Raw genomic sequence first — 19,982 nt, 5'->3', positions numbered from 1 at the left:
TATCGGGCTTTCAGTCAAGCTTTGGTGATGCCGCTCACTAGGGTCATATATGAAGCGTGGACACTTAGATGAGGTATTGGAGGGTCACCATTATCTATGCATCCAGAATGAGAAAATGCCTTCAGGAAAGAACAATAAAGGGAACAGTTATGAGGAGAAAAGAATGTTGCTAACGTCTTTTAAGTTTAAAAGTTCATTTTTAAAAAAATACCCTGTACTGGGAACGGCTTGGCTAGGACTACGTGACTACTCACATAAGAATAATGTAGAACCTTGTGCTGGAGTATTTCTTTAAAATATACATGAGAGTTTAAAGAAATGTTAAATGTTCTAATACTAGAGAAGCATATCAATGTAATGTAAACGTGTATGTGAAATTCTTGAGTACAAAAATTGTGGGCCCAAATTTCGGGCCGTGCCTAGAACAGTACAGCCCCGACCTGGACGCCCGTTTTTCGCACCACAAAGTGCGCCTAAAAAAAAAAACTTCCAGATTCTCCGGCTCCCTGCTGGCCCTCGGCGCGGCGCAGCACGAGCAGTTGGGGGGGGAGGGGGGGAAGCTAGATCCCTGCGCTGAAAACAGTGCCGGGACCTCTGCACATGCGTGCTACAGTGGACGCACATGTGCAGTAGCTCCAGGCGCCCAAAACTGTGTGGGAGGGACCCGAAGCACGCAGCCCCTAGCCCTGGCCGAATGGCCTCACTGGGGCTGCGTGCATGAGGCTCCTCCTGCGCCCAGCTCCTGCTTCCTCCCGACCCGACTCTACTCCCGCTCCCCCGCCCCCGGACCCGACCGCGACACCGACCCGACTCCCGCTTCCCCCTTCCCCCCCCCCCCCCGGACTGGAACCGACCCGTGCTCCACCCACCCCCCCCCCCCCCCCCCAGACCGGCCCCAATCCGATCCGACCCGCACTCTCCCGGATCCGACCCGACCCAACGCCACCTACCTGTAAATCTGGTGCTGGGGACGGGCCCTGCCCGAAGTCTTGGGCTCGGCCCAGGCCCATTCAGCCTTCCTCTTTCCCCCCCCCCCCCCCCCCCCTCTCCTTCCCGTTCTCCTTTTTCCCCCCCTTCTCCTTTCCCCCCCCCCCCCCCCTCTCCCCTTCTCCCCTCAGTGTTTGTGTTTCTGACAGTGACAGACAGACAGAGAGTGAGAGACACAGACAGAGAAATAGAGACACTGACAGACACACTTGGTGGGGGGGCATCCCAGCACGCTGTTGGAGGGCTCCCAGTGCTGCAGTCGGTAAGTAGAAAATGTTTTGTTTTATTTTTTAAAAACATTATTTCTTATTAATTTTTGTTGTTTTATTATTTTTATCATTTATTATTGATGATTGCTCTTTATTTGTAAAACTGAAGTGTTTAATGTTTGTAAACTTCCCTTTAAACCTCCCCTCCCCCTCCCCCATTCCCTACACCTGATTTGTAACCTATGCCTGATTTTCTAAAGTGTAGACAAGGTTTTTTCGAGCCTACAAAAATCTTCACTTACTCCAAACTAACTTAGAATGGAGTAAGTTTTCACTGCCGAAACTTTGAAAACAGGCGTAAGTAGCCGGACACGCCCCCTTTTGAAAAAACAATTCTGTTCCAAAGTGAAACTGTTCTAACTGATTAGAACTGGAGCAAACTAAATGCCAAGAATTTGAATTTCTAAGATACTCCATTCGACACCAGTTGCTCCAAAAAATCAGGAGCAACTGAGGCCGAAACTTGGGCCCATGTATGGTTGTTGTAAAATTAAATTTGCCTATATTCTACAATATTTTCCATCAAAATTCATCTGAATATTTAGGACCCTTAATAGCCAATGAAGTACAATATTATTGAAGAAACATCTGTTTGTAGTTCTTTTTCATGATCTGAATTAACATGAAAGGCCACACCACACCAGAATATTGGGTTATGTTGAAGTATTGGTTTTCTCTCCATTATAGAATTTCCATCTGATTGACTACAATTTATTAGTCCTCGCTATTATTGTATTGGCACGTCGTCTTATAATTGCAGTTGTGAAAGAGGTAAGTTGCACACAACTTTTGTATTTACTTTGAGTAATGTGTGCTCTTCACTTTTCAATTGTTCTGTTCCGAACATATTAAGTACAATTTAAGAAATAATACTGCAATTTGCAGTATAAAAAGTGTACTTGATGATTTTTTTAAATACCTTCATCAGGCAATGTGATCCAATGGATAAGAACGAATTCCTTCAATCTCCCATTCGACCTAGACTAATTAAAATGAAGTTGGTCAGTCTCTCTATTCCCAGTAAGCAGCATAAAGTTGTACTTAATTTGGCACAGTCTGCTCTAAACTGGAATCTTCACTTGGCCATGAGGCCAGGTCTAAAAAAAGAAGTGCAAATTAAGATCTGCAGCATTTTAGCTAATTGAAGCAGAATACCAAGTAGCAGTTTGCAGTTTTAAATTGATGGTGACATGTCTGGAAACTGGTCCAAAGTTATAATTTCAATAAAATTGTCATGGTCATTGGGTGAAAAATACAGTCCAGTGTGCTACTTTCCAATTTCATTTTGCTTCACAGCTTCTTTCTCTTTTACTTCTCAGGCTTCTCATGGTGGTAAAATCTCAGTATCACAGTCTGTCATTTTTGTGACCACTCGATTTGCAGTTCTGACTGGAACAGGGTGGAGTCTGTGCCGATCACTCATTTACCTTTTTCGAACATATTCTTTTTTGAATTTATTGTTCCTGTGTTATCCGTAAGTTGCCGATTTCCAAAGATTTACTGTTATTTCTCAAAAGTAGTCAACTTCTTTAGTGTAATGGAACAGAAACTGGCATTTGTCGTGCTGGATAGACTGCCAAGAGCAATTAACAAATTAGAACACGAAATGAACACTCATCTGGTGGGGGTAGAATGGAGTTACGGGCATGGGGCTAAAACAGGGTTTGAAAAGAATAGTTGGATTTTTGTAAAATACAAACACATCATGTTATAACAAATACATTTTTGTTTTCAACAACAACAACTTATATTGCGCCTTTAATGTAGTAAAATGTCCCCAGGAGCGTTATCAAACAAAATTTTATAACCTGGATGAATTACATTTAATAGTTAAAATTATGGGACATTTTTTTTAAGCTAGTAAGCAGTACAGTGTAGTGTGTTTTGGTTTCATTTTTAAAATCCAGCTGGGGAAGGGAAATAAATAACAGTGAGGTGCTGTGTAATTGAAATCGGAATGATTGGTGTTCAGCTCTCGAACAGTGGGTCATATGTGCAGTTGAATCGAAAAGGGAAGGAAAGGCTGTGAACTTGAATAATACCCACCACATTAAGAAAGTAATTAAAAAATGTTTTGTCCTTTATGTCCTTGATTTCATTTACCTTTGATTCAAATTGATGAGGTTCCACAAGTTAACCGTTGTCACTGCAGTGTTTTTTTTGCCTGAATATTGGTAGCACCTTTCTAGCCGATGTGTGTAGGATTGCTGCAGTGTTAATTGGATGCAGCTGGGCTGCAGTGACATTCATAGTAATTACTGGATATTCTCAGAAAAGATATCCAGTTTGACATTCTTATTCTGCAACTCCTGTTTTAATACCTAGATTTTTAATAACTGTGTTTTCACTTCGCTTATTTAGCTGAATGGTAACAGTACATTTCTAAATATTCTTTTAATGTTGTGTGATATTCCTCTAATACCTCAAATTCTCCAGCAAATGACAGGCCTCTTACGTTTTTTTTGCTCCACTGTGTGTACATAAACAGTTGCTGTCCTGGATCTAAGGGCCTCTGCCCTCCTTCCCTGTCTCTTCACTGCTTCACCCATATGTCCTTCTCTGTCTCCTTTGCTCCATCCAATTTTCCAGCCCCACCACTATTCCTTTTCTCTCTCTATCTTGGGCTTTTATTCCCTAATGGACTGGCTCACAGCCTTAATTTAACCATTATTCATCGCACCTACCACTGCACATGCCATTGGCTCTACACCAGAAGGTACCCTCATTGCATAATGCCCAATCCCACCTGCGAGGTGTGAACAGGCCTCTGCCATAAACTTTCTTGGGTGTGAATCGATGAACATTTGCTGGTGAGAAATGTTGTGATGAACTGATAGAGGATATGACATTATATTTTCTATTTTTTCAGATTTGGAATGTACATACCTTTCTTTCGCCTGAATTATGATCCAAAGAAGTCAAATCTCCCATCATCTGTGGCTAACATAGGCCCCAATGAGACAGGGACAGCTGTTGGAAAAAGTAAAGACTATTTAACAGTTTTAAAGGAAACTTGGAAGCATCATACTAACCAGATGTATAGCATAAACACTATACCAACACATGCATGCTGCTTGTCTCCAGACTTGATAAGAAATGAGGTGGAACACCTAAAAATGGACTTCAACTGGCGCATGAAGGAAGTTCTGGTCAATGCAATGCTGAGTGCATATTACATAGCCTTTGTGCCTGTTTGGTTTATTAAGGTAAGTAATGCGAATAAAATGCAGTAGTTATTTCTAAAATTGTTTGATAGACAGCTCTTCTGGACACATTGCTCTGCTCACAGCTTTCGCAAACAGTGATCCACAAGTTTTCTTGAAGACCAAAAGAAAATTGAAAATGAAGAGTGCAAAACCTTAGGATCTTGGACTTGCACATTGTTTTAATTTTCTGAAGTTAAACTGCATTGTTAACAAGCAAGTCCACGTTGCTTGCCAATGTTTAAGTGAGTACCTGAGCCATAGTGTACCTCCGCCAGGTAGCTATTCTTGCATTGTGAGGTTTGATAATGACTCTTGGCCATGAAGGAGGGGGGAGGAGGGCCATCACAGCCCAGCCTTTCCTCACCTAACTCAATTCATGTATACTGTTAGTGGGGACCAATGGATGGGAATCCGGAATGAAGTCCTGATGCAATCCTTCCTTGAAGCTAGTTGCAGCACTCGTTGCTGTCCTGGGTGAGATCATCTAACTCAGCACAAACTAGGTATCTTCCTGCACTATGACTCAAAAAATAATTTGCTTTAACTAGCTGAGCTATTAGATGACTCTTACAATTAGTGAGAAGAGATGCTTATTGCCATATATCAAAACTAAATAGTAAATACACATAATCGCTGTATACCACTCTTAATAGTAGGTCTTCAATGTGGGCATTTTTATTCTTTTGAACTCTATTTGCACCACATGTATCAGAAAATCCTGCACTCTTTATGCTGTTTAATTCTCTTGAGTACTGAGAAATGTTTTCAGCTTTCAAAACATGTTTTTGTGTTTAAATCCAATGATATGAAGCCTGATTGTAAGCTTCTAATGCTGAATATTATAAAAAGAATTAGATAAGAAGGACGTTCTTGCTATTGAGGGAGTGCAGCGAAGGTTCGCCAGACTGATTCCCGGGATGGCAGGACTGACATATGAGAAGAGACTGGATCGACTGGGCCTTTATTCACTGGAGTTTAGAAGGATGAGAGGGGATCTCATAGAAACATATAAGATTCTGATGGGATTGGACAGGTTAGATGCAGGAAGAATGTTCCCGATGTTGGGGAAGTCCAGAACCAGGGGACACAGTCTTAGGATAAGGGGCAAGCCATTTAGGACTGAGATGAGGAGAAACTACTTCACTCAGAGTTGTTAACCTGTGGAATTCCCTACCGCAGAGAGTTGTTGATGATGCCAGTTCATTGGATATATTCAAGAGGGAGTTAGATATGGCCCTTACGGCTAAAGGGATTAATGGGTATGGAGAGAAAGCAGGAAAGGGATACTGAGGTGAATGATCAGCCATGATCTTATTGAATGGTGGTGTAGGCTCGAAGGGCCAAATGGCCTACTCCACCTATTTTCTATGTTTCTATAAATGTGCAGAAAAAATATTATTTCCTTTTTTGAGCATTTGAGAAATACCAACAAAAAAAATCCCCAAATTCCAAATTAAATAATTTACTCAGCCTAGACTGAGGTTCAAACCTGTTTTCTCTACAAAAATGTAGAGGTGATTTGTCTTTTTACAGAACTGCAGGCTTCATTTTTCACTCTTTGCTCCTGTTCCAAATACACAGTAAAGGGAATGTTTATTCAGATGAAATTGTCATGTTTACTCTGCTTCAATTTACACACATCTGAAAGAGCACCCTGAAAGAATTTTTAGCATTTCAGATATTTCTGTAGCTATGACAGCAACATGCAGCTGTAATTATAGACCCAGTTTATTTTTATTTTACAACAGCATCAGAGAAAATATATCATGTATCATCTTATCAATTACAGAAATTGTCCACTTTACAAACTGGCAACTATTATTCCTTTAATCTAATATTATTTCTAATATAATTTAAATTGACTGCTTCCATTTATCTGCCTAATGCTGTATGTTATACTGTAGGAAAGTACCATTGAAGTAAAAGATAAATCTTTCAGTCTGAAATCTAGTAGTGGACCAAAAATATTAAAAATATTCCACTCTTGTCTATGATTTTCATATTTTTTCATTCATTCACTCCTTAACACTTTCAATGTCTCTACCTTTGTTTAGATTGTCTGTTTCTACCTCCCTCTCTTTGTCTCCCACTCAAACTCTGTTTGCCTCAAACTGTGTGTCTTGCTCACTCAAGTGCATCCTTTTTAAAATCTATCACACACGCTCCTCATCTTGCCACTAGTGGAGACCTGGAGCTAGACTTCCATCTTTGGCCATCTAACAGCTGCAAAAGATGATCTTGCCTCTCCCTGGGGTGGGCAGGAGCTATCCTGAAAGCAATTTCTGGGAGGTGGGGGTGAAGAACGAGATGTGCCTGGGAAGAAAACCCCTTTGCTATTGCTAGCTGGAGAGATGAAGCACTGGTTTGCCTTGTTCTAAGCAAAGACAAGTTGAATTTGTATAATGCCTTTAATGTAGGAAATGTCCCACGATGGAAGGGAAAAATATGGACTCGACCAAAGGAGATAGTTGAGGAGCAACCAAATGTTTTGTCAGAGGTGGGTTTTAAAGAGGGTCTTAACAGTGGAGAGGGAAGCAGATAAACTGACAGAGGGAATTCCAGGGCTTGGGGCCTAGGTGACTGAAGGCACGGCTGCCAGTGGTGGAGCGAAGGAAGTAGGAAGGGGAGGGTAATGATGCAGTAGTGGCCAGAGTCAGGAATGGAAACTTGTGGGGGCAGGTTGTAGTAGTGGAGAAGGTTGCAGAGATAGGGTGGGGTGGGAAGGCCATGGAGGAAAGTAATGAGAGGAAATTCTTAATTCACAAGAATGAGAAATTTTACTTTGCGGCACTGGATTGGGAGTCAATCTAAGTCAGTGAGAATGGGGATATGGACGGAGCAGGTCTTGATGCCTGACAGGATGTGTGCAACACAGTATTGGATGAACTGAAGTTTTTGAGTGGAAGTTGGAAGGCTTACTAAGAGAGCATTGGAATAGTCAAGTCTGGAGATTACAATGGCATGTATGAGGTTTACATAACACTGCTCCCTGACATAAAATGGATTTTAGAGCCGGTAAACAAGATGTGATCCATAGATGAAGCTTGCAGAACGATAACAATGGAGGTGATTCAGTGTCAGCGTTCACTTAACTGCATAACATTGGCACTTTTATGAAATACGCTGACCGCAGTGGATACCATTGGACTGGGAGTGGAGGAGGTAGGCAAAAAGGGGAGGGTGTGGGACAGAGACCTTGTGGACACAAGCCGGGAATGAGCAAGAAAATGCTTGGGAGAATAATAGTGGCCCTGGATCACCTGCGAGGGTACAGTTGGGAAGAGGTGAGACAAAAGAACAGCCATTACTGATGGAAAGAACTCCAGTGAGATTCGACTCCCCTCCCCAAGGATTATGTGGTTGGAACAAGTCCATCCGATTTGCCAGAAGAAACCTAAGAACATAAGGAATAGGAGCAGGAGTACGCCATTTGGCTGCTCGAGCCTGCTCTGCCATTCAATAAGATCATGGCTGATCTGATCTTGGCCTCAACTTCACTTCCCCGCCTGCTCCCCATAACCCTTGACTCCCTTATCATTCAAAACTCTGTCTCTCTTCACCTTAAATACACTCAATGACTCGGCCTCCACAGCTCTCTGAGGTAGAGAATTCCAAAGATTCAAACCCTCCGAGAAGAAATTCTTCCTCATTTCCGTTTTAAATGGGCGACTCCTTATTCTGAAACTATGCCCCCTAGTTCTAGATTCCCCCATGAAGGGAAACATGCACTCTGTATCTAGCCTGTCAAGCTCCCTCAGAATCTTATACATTTCAATAAGATCATCTCTCATTCTTCTAAACTCCAATGAGTATAGGCCCAACCTGCTCAACCTTTCTTCAAAAGACAACCCCTTCATTTCAGGAATCAACCTCGTGAACCTTCTCTGAACTGCCTCCAGTACAAGTATATCCCTCCTTTAAATGAGATCAAAACTGTACACCGTACTCCAGGTGTGGTCTCTGTACAGTTGTAGCAGGACTTCGCTACTTTTATACTCCATCCTCCTTGCAATAAAGCTAATATTCCATTTGCCTTCCTAATTACTTGCTGTACCTGCATGCTAACTTTTTGCATTTCATGTACAAGGACCCCCAGATCCCTCTGTGCCGCAGCATTTTGTAATCTCTCCCCATTTAAATAATAAGCTTTTTTATTTTTCCTACCAATTTCCCACATTGTATTCCATCTGCCAATATTTTGCCCACTCACTTAGCCTATCTATATCCCTTTGCAGATTCTTTGCGTCTTCCTCACAACTTGCTTTCCCACCTATCTTTGTATCATCAGTATATTTGGCTACATTACACTCTGTCCCTTCCTCCAAGTCATTAATACAGATTGTAAATAGTAGAAACCTAAACACAGTGATTCTCTCAGATCAATTGTCAATCGAAGGCAGTATATGATTGGGTCAATCAGAAAGGGCCCTGAATTTTACACTTCTAATAATATATTGATCAGGAATAGCCTTTGTGGATTGCCTAAGTGCATACCATGGGACATGTATAAAATTTGAAATCCATCTTTTCATTATTTGCTAAATTGCTAATGTAAACATATCTTGGTGCTCTGAGGATTTATCCACCAATGGGCAACAGCCATTTACAAACCATGAAATTCGATAAAGGACAAGCCTGCAAGTAAAAAATATAGGCACAAAAGCAGGACACAGTTGCGTGGGCTTTGTGGGCCAGATTGCCTGGGTTTGAGAGCTGCATGGGGTGCACAGGCTGTCATGTGGACACCTCTGAGACAGATACTCTGTCCAAATCAATTTCGGAGTAACGACCTCGTGTGCAACTGTTTCTGAACTCCAGCTTTATTCCTCACTCTCAGTATGTAGTGGGCATTAGTACATAATGTTTAACCCAGACATTTATATGCAAGAAAGATTTTGCTACAGGTGGAAAGATCTGTTCTGTTCTGTTCTTTTCAGTACTTTTTTTATTTGTTTCTCCTATATCTTTTATTTTTTTTTATATATATATATATATATATATATATATTTTATTTATATATATATATATATTATAATAGATATATAAAAATATATATATATCATGTTAAAATACTCTCTTGCTTTTAACAGAGTACTCAATATTACGACAAGAGGTGGTCATGTGAACTTTTTATCTTAGTTTGGATCAGCACTTGTGTAATACTAACAAGGCATCTCTTACCGCCACGGTATTGTGACCTGCTACATAAGGCGGCAGCACATCTAGGTTGTTGGCAGAAAGTAGATCCTGCACTCTGTTCCAATGTGCTTCAACATCCGTAAGTAACATTAAAAAAAATATATCTGCGCTTTATAATATTCTTGATTGTTTTTGCTGTGAGGTATGAAGTGCTGCAATTCACTCAGTCTTGCGAGGTTCCATTGAAGGAATGTTGACCTGGGCCACACCTTGCTTTTTGCATTAAGAGTTAGAAGATCTTCATTGTTAGGGTGAGCAAAGACTATATTGGCACTGTACGTATTATGGCCATGAACTCAAATCCATATCATTTTATTTAACACGATAAATAAAGTTTTTTATTAATTTTGTCAAGCCTATATGAAAATCCATTCCAATGGGAAAGAACAAAATTAATTAATGCCTCATCACCTTTAAAGTGAACCTTGTTGTAATTTTGTACATGAAATAGGAGCAGTTCAGCAAAAAAGTATATTGCCATTTTTCAGCCATTGAAACTGAATGCTATGAGCTTTTAGAAACATAGAAACTTACAGCGCAGAAGGAGGCCATTTCAGCCCATCGTATCACAGCCCTCGGTCAGCAGCCCTGAAGGTTACATATAAACCTATGAACAATGGCGGAAAGGTAAAGAGCACCCAGCCCAACCAGTCCGCCCCACACAACTGCGACACCCCTTACACTAAAACATTCTACACTCCACCCCAACCGGAGCCATGTGATCTCCTGGGAGAGTAAAAACCAGATAAAAACAAAGTCGTCACAGGGACAGTGAAATCGATCAGTAATGAAACTTGAGTTCCTCCTGGTCACTAGTGAGCAGAGATTATGATTATTTTTAACTTCAAAAGTATATATTTTTTAAAGTGCCAATATTACAGTTTTTTTCCTCCTTTTTCCCCTTTCCCCCCCCCCCCCCAGCTGGTCAGAAGAGTATATGTGGCCACAGGGCGTGTTAGTAAAGCACAATAAGAATGTGTACAAAGCAATGGGAAATTACAATGTGGCAATCCCGTCAGATGTTTCACACTTCAGATTTTATGTAAGTATGAATAAACATTTTAAAAGGAAACTTTCACTATAAAAATAAAAATTATATTAAAATTAAATGGTTACAAAGAATTCTTAATGTTAATTTTGTTTTTAAATGTGGCATATTGGTGACATTGGAAGAAGTGGCTTGGAGAATTGCTAAAGCTGATTCTGGGGATGAACAACATACAGTTAATCTTCTACATTTCATATCTGGTAGCCAATTTTAAGATATTGTTCTCTCTTGTAATTACGTTGTCTCAAATTCATGGGTCATAAACATTCACGTGAAGATGTGACTTGCGCATCAGAATTTATGGTAACTAGGAAGATCTCTGAAGGATCATGGTTAATAATTGTCTCTATGATAAGTTCAGTGTAGTAAATTTTTGTCCAAGCCAATGTCTTTGATGTTATCAATGCTTATTATTTAAACACGTGGGCTAGAAATTAGGTTCTCAGCAATAACGATATTTTTCCGCCAAAATTACCGTTATCGCTTTGCTGTCGCTATCAGCCCCGATATTCAGGCCTTAATTTGTGCAGCAGTAAAAAATCACCGCTGCGCGAGGATTCGCGGCACAAACCCCGATCCTCACCAACTTCAGTCCGAGGCCGATACCGCTGCAAGTTGGGCCTTGGGAGGGCAGACAAACACCACAAAAAAAATTTGGAAAAAACAGTTTAAAAAGTCACAAAACATTTACAAGACACCTATTGAATTGCTGCAAAAGAATAAAAAAATAAAAACTTTAACTTGCCTTTTTTGCAGGGTTGCAATGCAGCTTTTTACACGTCGGTATTTTTCGCGCAAAATACGGGTGCACAGAGCCAAATTTTTGACGCAAATGCTATTTTGGGTCTTGCACGGCAGCGGTCCTCTCTAGTGGTATTTGAAAACCACTGTTGCAAAACATCACCGAATTTTCCACCGGCCAGGTTTTCGCCAAAAAAGGTGAAATAGTACAAAAAATCCGATCGCAAAATCGCCGATTTTCTAGCCCATATTGTTTTTAAACCATGAAAGGCCAAAATTAAAGAAACTCAAAATTGATTCTTTGGAATGTCTTTTTATACAAAAAGCAATATTTATTGCTGCTGGTCTTACTGGTGAGGTTGCATGTTGCAGCAACCCTTGCAGAGACTTCAGGCTGGCTGCCTCTGGCAGTGCTGCTACGAAATGCACGAGATGCAATGTTCTCTTTAATTTTCGGAGGGGGGGGAGAGTGTGTGGTCCCTTTAAGAGACTGCGCAGTTTTTCCCATTGATGAGCTAGCTGTGCGGGAGCTCCAGAGTGCAGCGTGGCTACACAGCTTAAAGGGAACATTGATGGGATGATTTGCTAATTTTGCTTTGAGTTAATAAAGCACACCAATAGCAAACATGAATCAAATCACAATTTTTAATTGAGTAACTAAAGTAAAGATTACTGCACATAATTTGTGCTAGTTTTAGACCAGTTCTCTGATATTTGTTTTATCTCTCTGCAGTTTTTCTTCAATAAACCTTTGAGGATCTTGAACATTCTTATCATTATAGAAGGAGTCATCATACTCTACCAGTTGTACTCGTTAATATGTTCAGAAAAGTGGCATCAAACAATATCTTTGGCATTGATCCTCTTCAGTAATTATTATGCCTTCTTTAAACTACTCCGAGACAGAATAGTCCTGGGTAAAGCATATTCATACTCTACAAGTGGAAATTCAGAGAGTAAGGTGAATTAACCTATTTTCTCTCTTCTTCCCTCCCACCCCCCCCCCCCCCCCCCAACCTCAGTATCTGTTAAAATGATCAGAGCTTTGTATTTTTGTTACAATTGCTTTTTTTCATGTAACTTTCATTAAAATATTTTTATATCTCTGGAGCAGAACCATTATTGTTAATTGCCACTGACTTTTTATTTCAGTACGATCACTTTCTGAAAAAGACATACACAATTGTACTTTTCATATACTTTACTGTATAATTTGTCTGAAACAGTTTGAGGCTTTTTGATTACTCATTTTATTTCATCCTTTTGACAATGAAAGCACTTGCAATGACCCTACCTACTTTCCACTAAAGCTTAAGAAGACAATTTCCATTAATTTCAGTAAAAATTGAGCTGAAAGGTTTTATCTTTGTTTAGGGTGTATATGCATGACTTGGTAAATAAACTATCAAGTATATATGACATTGCACCTCCAGTGCAGAAAGCAATTTACCTGGGCATAGTGTTTGAACAGTTGTACTTTATTCATCATTTTTTTTTCCCCCCACAATATTCTGCTCACATTGCTTAATTTTCTAATATTGCCTTACATACCAGCTTAAAAGCACTGCACTTTCGGTTTTGAGCGGTATTATCCAGGGTCGCTACAAAGCACTTTGACAACTGGTCCTGAAATTTTCAAACGCAGAGGTTTGCTGATGTTTTACCAGATGCTATATATTCCGAACATTGTCACATCACCTGTTGCATATGGCAAGCAATAAACACACTGCCAGCATAAGGTACCTGCATGTTCACAGACATTGGATGCTGGTCTGTGGGTGACATGCTTCTCCAGATTGCATTTTTGAACTTTCCCATTTCTCTCTGAAAGAGAAGGCTGTACATAACAGGAGGCAGTCTGTACAGATAGGATTGGTGTCACTGAAGCTATAATGCCAGGCTCCTTAGGAGGAAAGGACCCTGGAAATTCTGGGCAGGATGCAAGAGAGGGAGGTTATGGGTTGTATAGTTTGTTTTCATTATCTCTTTACTCATGCATTCACTGCAGCAAAACATACTAGAATATCTTGTTATGTAAGCTCTATTTCATAGGGCCATACTGGCGAAATATGGTCGTCTACTCTTCTGGGTGACCAAGAGCATATACATTTATAGTGACAAAGCCCAATGTGCTTGAACCTGATTCCTGACAGTGCCCTATCTCACCCCATGCCACAGTAGCAAGCACCAGCATGAATACATAGAAACTGCATTAACAGGTAATGAGTTGTAGAAGGGAGCGCTTGGTAAAGAAAGAAAGACTTGCATTTATATAGTGCCTTTTACGACTACCGGACTTCCCAAAGTGCTTTACAGCCAATGAAGTACTTTTGAAATGTAGTCACTGTTGTAATGTAGTAAAGCATAAGCAAGGAGGACAAAATGCATGTGGAATGTGAGTGAGTGGAGGGGCCAGCTTGAGAGCTCCCTTAATTTCTGAGCCCAAAGATTTGGACTTCCAGGGCTGCCTACACCATTCGTATCGCTCACCATCAGCAGTTCATGCAGTCCTTTGGTAGGATCAGAATCATATTATATCTCTAGCTGGATAAGAGTGGAAAGGGTAGCTGATTTTCTCCCCCACCCAGGGTCACTGTGGCTAATTGTTCCAGCTGTATGCCCCACCAGCTGAGACTGGCTAGGATTCAGCAAGGATTCTTGGTCTGTATAGTTCAATATGGACATTGCAAGTGATGCACCTGGGGACTCAATCTAGCAATCCTATTTATATTTTTCTGCCACTTTCTCTTTCATTCCTCCCACCTTGTCTCTGAAAATAGTTGATTCCTTGCTAGGGTACAGTTCCACTGGCAGTGGATACATAGCCTGTGTGGTCAATGCTCATATTTTAGGCTAGGCAATAAGTATACTTGGGTTATTCAACTGTGGGATGCTTTTATCAACTTTTTATTATGATAAATGTACTTTTTAAATTCAAATTGTTGTAGAGCTCAGCTGCCCCGCCTCCACAATCTTGTCATTGTGTACTTTCAGTTGGTTGTTGCATAAGGAAAGCTGGCCCTAGCTGAGTACAAGTACCCCAGGACAGACCAGAAACAAACCTGGCACCTTCCTGTATGCATAGCTCAGCTACTCACTGTTTTAACTAACAGGATGGGGGGAGGTGGAGTGGAGAGTAGCAACATACCACTACTAATTTGTGGAATGTAGGTCTGTAATAAATTGACAGACCAAAGTTTGCCAAGAAAAATTAAAATCTATTCTGCATAAGTTGTGGCCACATGATAGGCCAATTTTGGATGTCTCCTTCGATTGCAAATTAGCAAAATGGAGGTATATTTTCTACTTCACTAACCATTGTTTAGGTTTGCTTTCCAAAGAAGATACTCCTTGTCATATTGATTCTTTAGTGCAGGCCTTGCTATTAAATGTAAATGGCCCAATACCAATTAAAGAAATATTGATATTTGCCCTAGGTATATCAAACAAACATAATAATGCAAGTTAGATTACCTACCTTGGGTATGACCTTCCTCATTCTTTGTAATTTATTCTTCTTTATGTTTGTTCTCTTTCGTCGTTCCATTTTTAAATTCAGTATATAGGGGGCCATGAGTGCTGCTGCTTGGAGTGCTTTGTGTATTAATTTAGAAAAAAATGCTTTTTCTACTGTGTAAGCATAGTTCAACCTCTGCTGCATCAACTATAAAGAAGGGGCTTTGCAACATCAGCATAGTTCATTCTGTGATTGTAGCAAACAGAGCTCCTTAAAATTTGCATTGTCCCCATGATTTTCCCCTATCCTAAGAATGAGGAAGGTCATATGAAAAATAAGTAATCTACCTTTTCTGAATGCTGGAAAATTAGTGAACTACAGTACTACAGATGAGTATGAATTTGAAGCATGTTGAAATAGAGGAGCAGTAATTAGGTTAATTTTACCCCTCATTTTTGTTCCATCTGTAAATTTTGCATGCAAGCTGCCTCACTATAGCAATAACTGACTTCAGCCAGCTAGAGTGACTAACTAATCACGCAGGCACAGTAGGTTCAAAATTTGAGACGATATCCACCCGTTCTTCCTAATACAATATAAAAGAAATATTAATGTGAGACATACTGTGGATGCTGGAAATCTGAACTAAAAGCAGAAAATGCTGGAAATACTCAGCCGGTCAGGAAGCACCTGTGGAGAGAGAAACTGTTAACGATTCAGGTAGATGACCTTTTGTCAGAAATATAATGTGAGATTTGTTAGTGGTGCCGCAAAGCACATGCTCAAGCTAAATTATGCGAAATGAGTGACTTGATTTTACTTATGTTACATGATCTCTCCAAATTAATTTTACTGGAAACTATATATGCAAATAAATACAGGGTGGTGATGGGAGGAGACCGAAAAGTAAGCGCTCTACTTTTAACTTCTACACGGCAAGCGCCCCCCAGGTGGGCAGAGGGAATGTTTCAAGGACACCTTCAAAGCCTCCTTGATGAAGTGCATCATCCCCACCTGCACCTGGGAATCCCTGGCTCAAGACAGCCCTAAGTGGAGGAAGAGCATCCGGAAAAGCGCTGAGCACCTTTAGTCTCGTCACCATGAGCATGCAGAAACCAAATGCAGACAGTGGCAGGAGTGTGCGGAAAACCAGACTCCCCACCCACCCTTCAACCATTCTGTCCCACCTGTGACAGAGACTATAATTCCCGTACAGTCACTTGAGAACTCACTTTTAGAGTGGAAGCAAGTCTTCCTCGATTTCGAGGGACTGCCTATGACGATGATGACATAATACAGAATACAAACAGTGATGATTAGTTTACAGACCATGACATCTTTTCCCTCCTTGTCTCGCTCGATATACATATAATCGAGAAACAACCAACAAAATTCATATACAACTTAAATCATTTTGTTTCCCTCTGTTAATGATACTAATTGATAGCAACACTCTTGAGATTCTACTACTTTGAGGTGATGGTATTCCCATAATATTTGCTGCTTTTGTTCTTGGTAGAAGGAACCTTGGTGAATTGTTGCAGCCCGTGTCCTAACTCGCACCAAGTCCCATTCACCCATCACCCCTGTGCTCGCTGACCTACATTGGCTCCTGGTTAAGCAACGCCTTGCTATCAAAATTTTCATCCTTGTTTACAAATCCCTCCATGGCCTTGCCCCTCCCTGTCTAATCTCCTTCAGCCTCACAATCCCCTGAGATGTCTGCTCTCCTCAAATCTGTCTTTTTGAGCATCCCTGAATATAACTGCTCAACCTTTGGTGGTCACGCCTTCAGCTGTCTGGGCCCCAAGCTCTGTAACTCCCTCCCTTAGCCTCCCTGCCTCTCTCTCTCTCTTTCCTCCTTCAAGACGCTCCTTAAAACCTATTTGATCAAGCTTTTAGTCATCTCCCGTAATTTCTTGTGTGGCTCGGTGTCAAATGTATTTTATTTTTGTCTTCTAACACTCCTGTGAAGCGCCCTGGAATGTTTTACAACATTAAAGGTGCTATATAAATACAAGTTGTTGATTATACATACTACAGTCACAGTGCACTGGTGTTGGGGTAGATATTGAATTAAATTGTGCACAGGTATTGGGGTAGATGTTGAACTCAATGGGAAGGTGCTGATCAAGTGGGTTGCTTTGTCCTGGGTTAATTTGAACTTCCTGAGTATACATCATGCATACTTAGTAATGGTGGTCCCATTGGAGGTCAGGGGGAGTTGTTTGTGCCTTCTCTGGTTGAAGATGGTCATTGCTTGTCATTAATGTGCAAATGTTACCACAAATCCCATTTTGGGAAATACAATTCAGCTGCACTGTCTATAAAGAGTGTTATGATAGTTGCATTTTGTTTCAGTAGATGACAAAAGGGGTTACATTTGGAAGTTGTCAAATCTCTATTTGATACAACATTTAGAAAGAAAGACTTGCATTTATATAGCGCCTTTTGTGACCACTGGACATCGCGAAGTGGTTTATGGACAATGAAGTACTTTTTGAAGTGTAGTCACTTGTAATTTAGGAAACACGGCAGCCAATTTGCTCACAGCAAGCTCCCACAACATATGACTAGATAATATGTGATGTTGATTGAGGAATAAATGTTGGCTAGGACAACGGGGAGAACTCCCCTGCTCTTCTTTGAAATAGTGTCATAGGATCTTTGATGTCCACCTGAGCGAGCAGATGGGGCCTCGGTTTAACGTCTCATCTGAGTTTATTAAGTGAATGGTAAAGATGTGGCAAAGACTATTTGGGCAAGGTTCACCGGTGTAATGATGTGAAAGGCACCTTAAAGCCTGGCAAATCATTTTGGTGAGTGGGCAGTGTGGGTCACTTGCAGCATTCTCGATCTCCTGCATGTCCTCACCCTTGAGATTTAGGGTCCTTATCCTCTTGAGTGCGTCATTGTTGATACTCATTGCCCACCAAAGTTCTGCAGCAACCCATGATGTGTGAGACTTTTGGCTGGGCTATATTAGTGGAGAGCAGCGTGAATTGTAAAATAAAAGCACCATGACTGTTGTGGGGCAAGAATTTACCTTTGTGAGCTGTAATCGAGTCGAAGACATCAGACATTCAGAGCGATAGAAAACATAACAAATCTGAGTAATTGTGTGAATTTTAAAGTCCTGCTTACATTTTGTAACTGGTCATCAAATCTTTCAAAACTGGAAGGTTGAAATCTATGGAATTGTACTTAGTAATGTGCATAGCAAACAACCGCTTGAATAAATTGAAATATTTTGCGTATGACAGCGCTATAAACTACGATCATCATCATCATCATAGGCAGTCCCTCGGCATCGAGGGTGACTTCCACTCTAAAAGTGAGTTCTCAGATGACTGAAGAGTCCAATGGAGGACCAACAGTCTCTGTCGCAGGTGGGGCAGACAGTGGTTGAAGGAAAGGGTAGGTGGGGAGCCTGGGTGGACGCACGCTCCTTCCGCTGTCTACACTTGGTTTCTACTTGCTCTCGGCGATGGGACTCGAGGTGCTCAGCACCCTCCCGGATGCTCTTCCTCCACTTTGGGCAGGCATGGGCCAGAGATTCCCAGGTGTCGGTGGGCATGTTGCACTTTATCAAGGAGGCTTTGAGGATGTCCTTGAAGCGTTTTCTCTGCCCACCTGGGACTCGCTTGCCATGTCGAAGCTCCGAGTAGAGCGCTTGCTTTGGGAGTCTCGTGTCGGGCATGCGGACAATGTTGTCCGCCCAATGGAACTGATCAAGCGTGGTCAATGCTTAGATGCTGGGGATGTTGGCCTGAGCGAGAACACTGACGTTGGTATATCTATCCTGCTAATGGATTTGCAGGATCTTGCAGAGCCAGCGCTGGAGATACTTCTCCAGTGTTTTGAGTCATCATACACGGTTGATGACAAAGCTCAGTGATTACATCATGATCTTTACAGCATTGAAACAGATGTTATAAATTCACAAAAAAAACAACTTGTATTTATATAGCGTCTTTAACATAATGAAACGTCCCAAGGCGCTTCACAGGAGTATTATGGGACAATAAATTTGACAATGGGCCACATAAGGAGAAATTAGAGCAGGTGACCAAAAGCTTGGTCAGAGAGGTATGTTTTAAGGAGGAAAGAGAGGTGGAGAGGTTTAGGCAGGGAGTTCCAGAGCTTGGGGCGCAGGCAATAGAAAGCACAGCCATCAGTGGTTGAATGATTATAATTAGGGATGCTCAAGGGGGCAGAATTCCTAATCTGAGGAAGAACATTCTTGCTATTGAGGCAGTGCACTGAAGGTTCACTAGATTGATTCCTGGGATGGCAGGACTGACATATGAAGAAAGACTGGATCGGCTAGGCTTATATTCACTGGAATTTAGAAGAATGAAAGGGGATCTCACAGAAACATATAAAATTCTGACGGGATTGGACAGGTTAGATGCAGGAAGAATGTTCCTGATGTTGGGGACGTCCAGAACCAGGGGTCACAGTCTAAGGATAAGGGGTAAGCCATTTAGGACCAAGATGAGAAACTTCTTCACTCAGAGAATTGTGAACCTGTGGAATTCTCTACCACAGAAAGTTGTTGAGGCCAGTTCGCTAGATATATTCAAAAGGGAGTTTGATGTGGCCCTTACGGCTAAAGGGGTATGGAGAGAAAGCAGGACTGGGGTACTGAAGTTGCAAAAATGATCAGCCATGATCGTATTGAATGGTGGTGCAGGCTCGAAGGGCCGAATGGCCTACTCTTGCACTTATTTTCTATGTTTTTAGAAGAGTGCAGACATCTGGTGGTGGGGGGTTGTGGGGCTGGAGGAGATTACAGTGATAGGGGTGAGGGCTATGGAGGGATTTGCAAGCGAGGATAAACAGTTCGATGTTTATGTGTATATAGGGCGAGGACAATATTAAGATAGAATATAAAACGTTTTGGAAGCGGCGGCATGAAAGATGCTGTATAAGTCTACCCAGTTGCCCTTTAAGTTTGCGCTCTGTCCTCTTAGCTGTGACGAGTGGTGGCAGGGAGAGCGCCTGTCACTTTAAATGGACGCACATTTTGAATAAAGCACAACCGCCTCCAGGAGGGCGGGCGCCAGTGGGTT

The 19,982-nt window shown here is 41.4% G+C and overlaps 1 protein-coding gene across 7 annotated transcripts in view; it reads left to right on the top strand.

Moving 5' to 3' along the window:
- tmem39b (transmembrane protein 39B) overlaps positions 1 to 12,558 on the top strand; it is a 31,127-nt gene extending 18,569 nt beyond the window's left edge. For all 7 annotated transcript variants that reach the window (XM_070898902.1, XM_070898898.1, XM_070898900.1 and 4 more), the window contains 6 exons: positions 1,944 to 2,027; positions 2,576 to 2,730; positions 4,126 to 4,462; positions 9,553 to 9,740; positions 10,583 to 10,703; positions 12,184 to 12,558. In XM_070898902.1, the coding sequence (XP_070755003.1) occupies positions 1,944 to 2,027; positions 2,576 to 2,730; positions 4,126 to 4,462; positions 9,553 to 9,740; positions 10,583 to 10,703; positions 12,184 to 12,420 (1,122 nt within the window). In that variant the 3' untranslated portion in view covers positions 12,421 to 12,558. The remainder of the gene's footprint in view (positions 1 to 1,943; positions 2,028 to 2,575; positions 2,731 to 4,125; positions 4,463 to 9,552; positions 9,741 to 10,582; positions 10,704 to 12,183) is intronic.
- Positions 12,559 to 19,982: the final 7,424 nt, after the last annotated feature.

The sequence above is a fragment of the Pristiophorus japonicus genome, chromosome 14 (genome assembly GCF_044704955.1).
Source record: "Pristiophorus japonicus isolate sPriJap1 chromosome 14, sPriJap1.hap1, whole genome shotgun sequence".
Classification (NCBI taxonomy): domain Eukaryota; kingdom Metazoa; phylum Chordata; class Chondrichthyes; family Pristiophoridae; genus Pristiophorus; species Pristiophorus japonicus.
The sequence above is the reverse complement of the archived record's forward strand: the minus strand, read 5'-3'. Positions and strand labels throughout refer to the sequence as shown.